At 36.6% G+C, this 11,729-nt stretch overlaps 1 protein-coding gene across 2 annotated transcripts in view; it reads left to right on the forward strand.

The window, feature by feature from the left end:
* Positions 1–11,499, forward strand: part of LOC145218974 (stabilin-2-like) — a 38,019-nt gene extending 26,520 nt beyond the window's left edge. The window contains exons 37-48 of one of the 2 annotated variants that reach the window (XM_080086395.1): positions 6–152; positions 502–619; positions 1,343–1,463; positions 2,568–2,685; positions 3,208–3,430; positions 4,455–4,757; positions 5,308–5,387; positions 5,918–6,053; positions 7,437–7,649; positions 8,355–8,671; positions 9,966–10,195; positions 10,845–11,499. In XM_080086395.1, the coding sequence (XP_079942521.1) occupies positions 6–152; positions 502–619; positions 1,343–1,463; positions 2,568–2,685; positions 3,208–3,430; positions 4,455–4,757; positions 5,308–5,387; positions 5,918–6,053; positions 7,437–7,649; positions 8,355–8,671; positions 9,966–10,178 (1,989 nt within the window). In that variant the 3' untranslated portion in view covers positions 10,179–10,195; positions 10,845–11,499. The remainder of the gene's footprint in view (positions 1–5; positions 153–501; positions 620–1,342; positions 1,464–2,567; positions 2,686–3,207; positions 3,431–4,454; positions 4,758–5,307; positions 5,388–5,917; positions 6,054–7,436; positions 7,650–8,354; positions 8,672–9,965; positions 10,196–10,844) is intronic. The other variant, XM_080086400.1, reaches the window with a different exon arrangement.
* Positions 11,500–11,729: the final 230 nt, after the last annotated feature.

The following is an 11,729-nucleotide window of genomic DNA, read 5'->3' on the forward strand; positions in this document are numbered from 1 at the left end:
TTCAGGTCCTTCTTCCTCCTTCAGTCGGTGGGAGATGTGACGTCAACCGTGACGTCACCAGCTATTCTGCGTGTAGTTTCTGTCACAGTGTGATGGGATGCCCTACTGGGACGGCCAACATTGGTGTGAAGCGGAATGTTATGTGCAAGTCTGTAAGTTGAAAAGATGACGGTTGTGTTCAAAAACCTTTCTTCATTAAATCAAAAACAAAACTTTTAAAATTAACGGACAAAAATAGTTACCAGGTTTTTGTTTTGATTCATTAATGAATGCTTAAACCATGAAATATACTAAGTTAAAACCAACACTGCAAGACGACTTGTACGTAGTGTGTATATTTTGCTGTAGAAGTTTTAACAATTATCGAAAGTTACCGCTCACTTTACTATAAATCTTTGGCATTTTGTTTTGTTCTACAAATCCTTGTCTACTGTTTTTAACATAGTTTTATCAGCAACACCAATTTGGTAAGATTAACTTTTGGTTCAATTTCCCACACAGAGAGACGGCAGTGGAAGTGTGACGATGTTCGTCGGCTGTCAATCAATTTGCACGACCTATCACGTGATCAAGAACTGTTGCGACGATTTCTACGGCAGAGATTGTCATCCGTGTCCAGGTTAGATGTTGTTTTGCGCAAGAGTTGAACCGTTAATAACTTCTACACACCAGGGTTGTAAGTCGGGCCGGGCTTAGCTTTTTTCTCCGGAAAACGGGCTACGCCTTGTTCGAGACCAGTAGTCCATTATTGTATATCTTGTTTGTGTCTTGGTCTTTTCTGAGGCTTCAAGTATAGGCCTTTCAATCAAACTTTCGGGTCTAAACGGGCTTCTCAAAAACGATTCGGTTTCGGACTTGCAGTTTCGGGTTCGGGCTCCAATTTCAGGCCCGTTTACACCTCTGCTTCACACTACTGCCGCTGTTGTTATTACTAAAGTTACAATATTCATCAGCTAAAATTTTTCTTTCTAAAATCTACTTTCGTTTCAACTTTTATTTCTCATTTGCCACTTCGTAACAAATGATTTTCATTGTTTTATTGTAAATTGGGATAAGCTGGGTGGGATTCGAACCCATGGCTCCAAACCTCCATGAGATCTGGCTGTAATAAGTGTTCTACTGAATTACGCCGGTTTCCCAGGCACAAGGGCAATAAAGAAATAAAGTAAACCTCTGGTCTGCGCTGGGATTCGAACCCACGACTGAAACATATTTCACGCTGGCGCTCTACAAACTCAGCTACCTTTGATGCAGACAAAATCTTCCGTTAGGCTTGGTGTTATAGACTGCATCGACGCTTAATGTGTATCTTAGTCGCTTTAATGTAATTAATTATTTGAAGGTGGAATCGACAACGCATGCAGTCACAATGGAATATGCGATGCGGGAATAAACGGAACCGGAACATGCAAATGTGACGTTGGATTTACTGGTCACGCCTGCGAGTTGTGTAAGACTGGAAGGTAAATGAGAGTTGCATTTTATACGAAGAAACTTAAGTTAAAAAAAAATCAATTAGACTTTCTGATAAATATAAGACAAGATAAATAAGAAATAACTTATCCACTCTTTGAACTACAAAAAAAATATTGAAGTAATAAACCAATAATATAAAGACAAAATATTTTATTTACAAACAAATGTGTTTTGTATGAAAATTGATGAGTAGGGCGATTATTTTTTGACTTGTTAAAAAAGTCAAAATTTTTAGAATAGGTCAAAAATTGTCAAAATTGTTTACAAAGTCAATTTTTTTTACAAAGTTAAAATCGTTTACAAACTGCAATGTCGTGGTGTTGTAGAGGTTGCACTACCAGTGAAATATTCATTTTACACCTTGTAGCTTACTTTATACTGTTATGATTGGCCCATTGCCTAATTATTGCGAATCATAAACCATCAAGTGAGTGAAATAAGTAGGTTGATATGGCGTGATGCTCAACACACCTCAAAAGTTGCAAAGTTTTGGTAGGTCCCAAGTCATTTTACGGCAGCTTGAGGTTAGGTGCAGCTCTTGCTTCGGTTTTGTTTTAGATACTTCATGTATCTTTCGTTTAGACAAATGTTTTGAATAATTTTCGTTGTGTCTTAGCTGCAGTTTTTTGGCAATGATTTTTAATTAGCTCATTCCCTTTTCAGAATAGGTTAGGTCTGTGTTCATTTTTTTGCCCTTCTTTTTGACTTTTGCACATTCTTTCGCTCTAGTTAGATTAGCCTAGCCGTATTTTCACTTTTTGGACGATAATGCGTAATTTAACTACTTGAATTCTTCATAGGTCAGAATTTTGTCAAAAAAAAGTTTTTTAAAGTCAAAATTTGTCAAAATTTTTAATTTGTAGGTCAAAATTTTTCGTTTTTTAGGTCAAAAATAATCGCCCTATTGATGAGTTTCAAAAAACCAAATCAACCAAAGAATGAAAACAATGACTCAAATAAAATGTTAGATTTGAAGCCTGATAAACTTTGAATTTTTTTGTGGACATATGTGTTTAGCTCAAAAGCTAACGGCAGAAATGAAACATTTTTGTTTATTAATTGAAGTTTTACGAGGAGTTTTGTTGTAACAGATACGGTTTCAATTGCGAACCTTGTAAATGTTCAGTGAAGGGAAAATGTATGGAAGGGATGAATGGGGACGGACGATGTTTCTGCGATCAAGGCTACACTGGGGAATTTTGTGATAAGGTGATTATTTTAAAGATATTTTATTCATTTATTTTATTTACACTTGTTTAAGCATCAACATTCAACTAGGTTTAATCACATACTCAGTTCGTTTGAAAAAAACCTTGACTGGTTTTGAACATTGTTTTTTTTTATTCTTACATCTTTACAAGTTTTATTACATTAGCTTTGATCAGGTTTTTTGAAAACATGAAAGAAACTTATTTATTTTGAAATGTGAGAATCCACAATTTTACTCAAATTTTGATCTAAATTTTTCCCGACTAAGGCGAGATTATAAAATTTCTTGTGGACTTTCGGTCCCACAATTGTTTCTATTACCCAGTGCATCATATTGAACAAAGCACCAAAAACAAAACAACCATGTTCGGAGTTTAAATCCCACCATTACCAAACCTTTCCATTCATCTTAATATTTGACACCAAATTTTATTTTTAAATCAACTTTTTTCAAGAGCAGGATTAGAGAATTGATTTAATTTGTCTCAGATTTTTGCAACTAACCCCAACATATTTCGACAGAAACTTGTTCATCCATCCAACTGTTCTGTACCTTGTGTTGCGAACGCTGTATGTGTGGAGGGTGGGGTGTGCGTGTGCCGACCCGGATACCGTGGAATCGGAACCGATATGTGCGAGGTTCCGAATCTTTGCCAGGAGAGACCGAACGGGGGCTGCTCACGTCACGCAACTTGTACACCTGGGACGTTAAGTGTTGAGTGCATTTGTAAGCCAAACTATGTTGGTAAGTGAAATTGAATTTACTGGCTGTGAAATCTTGAAAACAAACTGTGCAAGTTAGTTTGGATATTACTTGCTTGAATGCACTTAACAAAACTATGTCGGTAAGTGGGTGTTGACTTGAAGTCTACAAGTTGATGTAAATCAGGGGTGTCAAACACGCGGGTCGCATGCGGCCCTCCAAGAGTTTTTGTTCGGCCCGCGAAGTAAGTTATGAGTATAACTCAGGTGGAATACCCTGTCGCACCATTGAGTTTATATGATACAATATCATTCTCTATTAGTGGTATATGTAATGTTTTAATAAGATAATCGAAATAATCCATTATTAGAATCAGCAATTGCGATTGTTGCGTCATTGTATGCCATTTTTTGACACAAAGCAATAAAGCACAGTTGGTACTTTCACTCTGCTACAATGTATATTTGTTTGTTATTTATTACAATATTGTTTTTACACTGTTACAAATGTTTCGATAGTGCGCCCCCGACTTACTTCAAAGTTGTTTAAATTTGACACCCCTGGTGTAAATAATACTTGCTGAAGTTAAGTAGACTTTATAATAGACTAACGAAAATGAACGAGCGTTTGAGGGTAGAGAATTTGCATTTTTTTCATTTTACCTTGAAATCATTGATATAGCAGTTGTATTTCAATAAAATGACCATAGATTTTCTGAAATTAACACCCAAATTTTTTTCTTTGTTTAGTAATTTTGTGTTATGGACGTTTCGTTGTCAAACAGGCCCCAAAATAAACAACATCTTCCGAACATTAAACCACGAATTCCACTTTCGGGTGTTAATTTTGTGTTAATATACTGACTACACTGATATAAACTGCAAGCATGCAGAACAACAAACCAAATTTGTCGGGCAGCATTAAATTCGCACAAAAATTCAACAGCAAACCTAGATAATTGGAAAAGTGATTTAGACCTAAAGCTTTGTGAAGATATTTTTATGAATGAAAACCGAGCCAGATGAAGGTGTTTCCCCGAAGCTAAAATCCCCTCAATTTCGCACAGGTGATGGTTTTGTGTGCGAGGGATCAGATCCGTGCAACGATGAAGCGAACCCTCCGAACTGTCACAACTTCGCTCGTTGTGTTTACGTCGGTCCAGGTCAGACCCGATGCGACTGTTTGCCGGGTTACAAGGGCGACGGGGTGAACCAGTGTGAAGTAGACTCGGAATGGACCAATCAGGGACCTAGGATTTGTGCTGTGAACAATGGTGGATGTTCAAGTGATGCGGTTTGTGCGGATCTTGCCACTAGTGCTCTGGAACAAACACGGAAAGTAAATTGTACATGCAAGAAAGGATTTGTCGGTAAGTTCCAGATTATATTACTCATTTGTCTTCATTCTTACAAATCTTTTCTACTCGTTTTTTTACATACTAACTAACTTACATAGTGTATTTCACCTATGCGTTGCTTTACTAAATACGGAGTTTCTGTAGCATTTTGTACACACGTGTAAAAAAACATCAAATACCGTCGCTTCGGATTGTTTTTTCGGGGCAGTGTGCCAATTTTCTGCATCAAAGTAATATTGACTTCTTATGCCGACACTTAATGTGTAGGTTTGTAGAAGATAAATTTAAAGTTATCAGAAGCAGGCATGTCAGAAGTGTAGTGTGGGTGTTTAGTGGTACAATATTATAATAAAAACAAACTATGTGTGGTAGGCGTAATTATATTAAACAGAATTAAAATATTAATTTGTAAACCGACTTAACAGTCACCTCTCCACTTTAACAAATGTCTAACAGAGCAGTGTTGACATAAAAAAGCAGCATATATCTCTCTGCAAAACAATTCCAACTCGTATAATTAATTTCAATTGTATTTTTTCCCCACTATCATTTATGTTTGCAGGAGACGGATTGACTTGCAACGGAAACATTTTCCAAGTTCTCAGCCAGGCTGATTATCAGATGGGAAAGTTTTATCAAAAGGTAAACTAACCACTATTGCATGTTAGAAGTGAAGTATTCTTAAACATTGGGTATTTTCGCTTTGTTGAAATCACATTTAAAAAACCCAATCTCTGTATGTTTGACAAAAACTATATTTTTTTCGGATTGTCACCCCAATTTTTTTTGGATTTGTTTAGTAATCTATTAAAAAAATCGCAGAACTTTTGTCATTTTTTTACCAGATTGTAAATAAAATACGTTTTTGTTTTTTCCACAAATTAATCTTACTATGGAACACTATATACGGATCTGTTCATAAGTTTAATGATGGAACTAACGGCCCATATAGACATAAAAAGCGACATGCTTTACTTTTTCAAAAGTTTCGGCAAATGCTCATGCCATCATCAGTGATATGAAGGCGACATCAGTTAAACTCGTTTGTTGCGTATATTCGGGCCGTAATTTTTGTCATTAAACTTACTAAGTCGCTTGCTTCGGTCACAACACTTGCACTAAAAAGAAATTTTATCTATTTGCTTACTTCACACTAACGCTTTTTTCACCAGATCATCCGGAGTGGAAACTTGAAATTGATGTTTAAATTACGAAATCATCCAAATCTGACGCTCTTTGTTCCGGTAGATAGCGCTCTAACCTTCAGGAAACTGAGATACAAAACTCTCAAACGACACATTGTCACAGGTGTTGTTGGAATTGGATTAATTCGTAAAATTATTTTAGGTCTAATTGATACTGTAATTGTTAAATCCGTCTTTTGTGAAGAAATGTTTTGTAGTGAACTGCAATAATTAACTTACGTTTACACTTTCCAGAAATTTAAACTAAATAAAATAAAACTTACAAAACTCAGTTACAAACGGTTCGTATGTAGCAAATTGGTAAAGTGATATTCAAATGGGTTTGGTTTAAATCTTGCGCATCATTATTATAACAAGTGAGTCGGTAAAGCTGTGTTCCGGGGGGCCATGGGTGTAGATTCACCAGAAACACCCACTAAAATATATTTCCTTTTTAACTTTATTCCCTAATTTAATCGACTATTTCACATACTATTTGTTTATAGTGAGGTTTATCACGCTCATTTACTCTATTAGACCTGTTTAAGGCCAAAATTAATACCGCATTCCAACGCGAGATTGCTATCTACATTTTAAGGGGGGCACAAGTCCAAAAAGTTACTTTAAGGGGGCCATGGTCCACGTAAGGTTGGGAACCACTGTACTAAAGTGTCACGTATTATTATCACACAAAAATGAGCGGGTAGCCCGAATTGGATTACTGTGGGAAAAATCTGCTGCTTTTAAAAGAAGAAATAAGTAGATAAATATGATTTAACTAACACAAAACATGCAGAATTGTTTTTGTTATCTCATACTTTTATTTATTTACTCTAAAAGGTTGTAATTTGTCGAACTTAACAACTGAAATTAGCCATTTCATGCAAATCTAAATCCATTATTTAATGGAAACGTTTAAGTTTTAGTCGCTGGGTGTCGCAAAACATTTGAGCGCGCCTGACCCATATACAGACATAAAAAACCTTGATCGGGATTCGTCCCCGGGAGTGTCCTGGGTTCGAACCCCGTGAAAAAAAAAAAATCAGCCAAAACTAGGTTGAAGACTCTACATTATTATTTTCAAAACTTACCACCTATATTCAACTTCGCTATGGTGCTTGACATGTTCTTATGTTTAACATGTTGCACATTATAATCATAAAAAACGAGCCTGTACATAAAATAGGATAACTGTAGGGAAATGTGCTACATTGAGATGAAGAAAAAAGTCGTTAAATAAGAATTAAAAAAACGCCATGGTGTTTGCATACTGCATAATTGTCTTTGTAATCTCATACTTTTATTTGTATTCTCTAAAAGGATGGTTTACTGTAATTTGTAGAATTGTACAAAAAATTAAGTGTAAATCCAGTATTCATAGGGAACGTTTGGGTGTTTGCTAGGTGTCGCACCTCGCATTCTAGGTCTAGGCGCGATCAGCCAAACTAAGTTGCAAACACTGCATTATTATTTTCGAAATTTCACACTTGTATTTAACTTCGACCAGGTCATTCCTACACAACCGTCGACCTCCAGTCACTTCCGGCCGTTTTGTCGGATTCGAAAACTCCTCTTCCGGTTCAATCGATTCCCAGAGGACTTTTCATCAGTGGAGTAAAAGTTCGAAAACCTGATATTATTGCGACAAACGGGGTGATTCACACAATAGAGGGAGTTCTACCTGGTAAACCACAAACCATTTCAACCAGCACTTCAACAGGTGAGATGGTGTAAAAATAAATATGGAAGCAAAACTTTGATTCGTAAACGATTCTGTGCTAACTAACATAATTTAATTAAACCGGCGAATCTTTGATTCCCTTTTCATATTTGTTTCTGAAACTAATTGGTGATTGATTTTCTTAAATTTGTAACAATTTTCGTGATTTGCTGACGAATATGTCATTTCGGAATAGATCAACATTGTTTGACTTTATTTTAGATACACTTGTTTAAAAGAAACAGTTTGAAATAGTACGATTCTGTGCAAGCTAACATAATTTAATGAAACTAACGATCCTTTAATGTGATAATTTTTTGCTATTCTCTAACCTGAAAATGATTAGTAATTGATTTTCGTATGTTAGTTAAACTTTTCGTGATTTGCTGACAAATGTTTCCAGTTGTTATTTGAATAAGCATTGTATAGCTTAATTTTAGCAACACTTGTTTTACAAATTTAAAATGTTTAAAAATACACTCATGCTTTTTCGTTGTTTGTTCACCTCCCTGATGTAACTTATAAGTATAATATTTTTAGTGACTTTGAAAGAAGTTTATAGTTATATTTGAGATCAACATTGTTTGACTTTATTTTGTCCACACAAGTTTAAAATTTCACTTTTTTCTGTTATTCTTAAGTGATTTTAACTGCCGACAGAACGTGGTTTGTTAAACTCACTGATTGATAAGTTTCATATTTTAGTGGCTTCGCCAGCGGTTTCGCCCAGCAACACCGACAATCCTGGAAAAGTAACAAAATCTCCTAAAACTAGCGCGAGCACCACAAAAAAATCAACTATCGACGGCGGGGGAATTCCCAAGAACTCCTCCCAACCCCCGGGTAACACAACGACCATGAAGCTGACCCCGAAAGTGACCCAAAACCCCCCGAGCCCTCGGTCGTCGAGCAACGGGGTTAAAGTTGGGGTGGCAGTGGGGATTGTGTTGTTAGTGCTGATTGTTGTCATCGTGGTTTACTGGAAGAAAAGAAGTGCAATGTTCGTGTTCAGGCCACTGTCGGTGAGTGTGTGTGTGTGTGGGGGTGAATGGTTTGTTGTAACTAGTCGAGTAAAATCGGGCCACGACTCGCACAAATGTACACGTGACAATTTAATGAAATAGCTCTAAATTGTATTTAGTTTTGGCCTGTTTTTTACTGAAGATTGAACTTGTGGTGTGAATTGTCTGCAGTAACTAGTCGAGTAAAATCGAGTAACGACTCGCACAGATGTACACGAGCCTTATTTAATCAGATAGCGTCTGAAATATGGATTTAAATTATATTAATTTAATCCCGTATTTACTAAAGATTGGACTTTTTGGGTAAATTGTTTTCAGTAACTGGTCGAGTAATCGAGTAATCGAGTCTTATATAAATATACTCGAGTTTAAATCAATATTACAGTAATTCTGTTTGTGTATAATCTTCAGTTGTTACCTACTTTTGTCTGCAGTAGCTAATCGAGTAAAATCGAGTACCGACTCGCACATATAAACACGCCTAATTAAATCGGATATCTCTTAATTATAGTTTTGACTTGTATTTACATAAGATTGAACCATTCAATAATATGCGCAAAAATTAGTGTAGTGAAAACAGCAAATAACAAACCGGAAGTTTGCAAAATTGTTTTAACCCAATGTTAAAAACACGTTGACTTCAATGTTGAGAAAATAAAACAACTCTTTGAATAAATATTGATTAAGATCTAATAATCGAAAATAGTCGAGTGGACTTGCACTAATGCGAGTAAAATACTCCGCCAGAAATCAAATAAACAATTATTACTACCTAATTATTACTAATAATTAATTATTGAGTTAACATAATAATTACTACCAGACTAATTATACAACCTGGTGACTGGTGAGCAACAAACAGAGTCATCTAACAACTTACAACTCGCATTAAAATATCCGATCGAATACATTTTTCTCAAAATTTTCTTTTTAATCAAAAGATTAAGTGTTTTGAATTTAATCCCTTCTAAAAGCAAAGGTTCTTAACTGGGGTTTCGTGTAACAGCTAGGGGTACGAAGCACCAAACAGGGTAAACGAGATTGGGTGCTAAACTAAAGACGGTTTAGGTCTGTACCCAGTGGTGGGATGCAGTCGGTTCGCACCGGTTCTTTAGAACCGTCTCACGAAATTTTATGAGATCAGCGAACCGGTTAGCGTTACTGGTTACTGTCAATGGACTTTTTGTAACAAAACCAGCTGAAAATTATGACGTTTGTGATAGAACCGACTGACAACAAATTTTAATCCCACCACTGTCTGTACCACATTTTCTGAAACCCACATATTTGCCAGGAACGAGCACGTCTTACAAGTCGAAGCGAAGATGCCTTCGACGATCCGGTTCCTGGATTCGGAATGATGAACCCGGCTTACGATTCGACTGCTTTCAGCGACATGCCCTCTGGCGCACCTGCCGACGAAGAAATTAATATATCGTCACCACTAGAGGCGGAAGAAATGGCTGAGGAGGAGGCACTGATAGGGTTCAACGATATAACTGATTAGGTGCGTCTAACTGGCAGGTAGGTGGAATATTAAGTTCCGATGAAACAGATTTTGTTTGAAGTATGTTTAAACACACGGACATAAAAAATATTGACTGAGATTCGTCCCCTGAAGCGTCCTATTCAACCCCGTAAAAACGAGAGTTAGTTCTTGTCGGTAGAGTTCGCTGCCAAATAAATAGTAATTGCCATTGTAAATAATTTGAGACATGGGCAGGAACTTGGCCGAATGGTCTAGCGCGCATGACCCATATACAGACATAAAAAACCCTGATCGGGATTCGTCCCCGGGGATGTGCTCGAACCTCGTGAAATAAAAAGTAATAATAATAATTTGAGACATTGGACATGCTCATGGTCCGGCGCGCATTTCCCGATAAAGGCCCGTTCACACCGGACGTAGCGAAGCGAAGTTGGGCGAACAATGGATTTCAATGGGACCGTTCACACCTTCGCTCAACTTCGCTACGCTACGTCCGGTGTGAACGGGCCTTAATGCAGTCACTTTAAATCTTTTCTGGGTTCGAACCTGGTGAGGTATTCATGTCTTATAACATGCTGTATGTTATTGATAAAAGCAATCAGTTTTAATGCACTAAACTTAGCCAGATAGATTTACTCCAGATGTGAATTTCTCGTCGAGTCATAAGAAAATCTGTTTGTCCAGGTATGAGCGAATTTTCCGAAGAAACGCAAATCCAATCAACTGCGTTCGTGTAGAATTTCCCCAAAATCCTCCACAGTCCAAGTGTTAACCTGGGCCACCTAAGACTCACAATTTCTTGTTTCAAATCTTTTTTTTTACCGTCGTATTAATATCAGACTGCAATCGCCATTAATGCAGTGCTTTCCTAAATGTTGCCAAAACATATATTATTCAAAGTTGGTGCAATTTCACTTTTGTGTCGTACTGCGTTGTATTTATACCAACCACTAGGTGGTGTAACATGTAAAAGTTGTTTTTCCTTGTTTTGTGTATTTTTACAAAATATTGCCACGTCCGTATTTTGTACTTTTACGCCATTTCATTTTACCTTTTAATATTTTCAAAACACCATTTGCCTTAACTCTCAGAGTGCATATTTTGTAATTATATTCAGTTTGATCACATAATTTCAGAAATAAATCTTCAATTTTTTTCAGCTTTTATTAAGTTCTTCAATCATCGTGTTCGCAGCAAATGTGTCCATTTTTAATGATCTTCAAACCAATATTTTTCTTCAAGCGTGTTTTTCATATTTTATCTCGTACTTTCATATCACTGTCGTTGTTTCCATAATACTTATGCACAACAGTGGCTCATAGAAACATAGTGACATCTTCGCAGAAAATTTCATGTTTCCGATTCCGGTTTAAACCGGTTTGGAGTTTCTGTAGGAGGCAGAAACCGGCTCTAACCAGTTTGAAACTGGAATATTCCGGCGAAAACCCACCCAAAACCGGATATTTCTTCAATTTTTTGAGCCCCAAAAACTGAAAAAAGGGAAAGGCTATAACCTTAGGGTTTTTTCAAAAATCGGGTCAAAATTTTCGCTTTTCAAATCCGGTTTAA

Source organism: Phallusia mammillata, chromosome 1 (assembly GCF_965637545.1).
Source record: "Phallusia mammillata chromosome 1, kaPhaMamm4.hap1.1, whole genome shotgun sequence".
NCBI lineage: Eukaryota > Metazoa > Chordata > Ascidiacea > Phlebobranchia > Ascidiidae > Phallusia > Phallusia mammillata.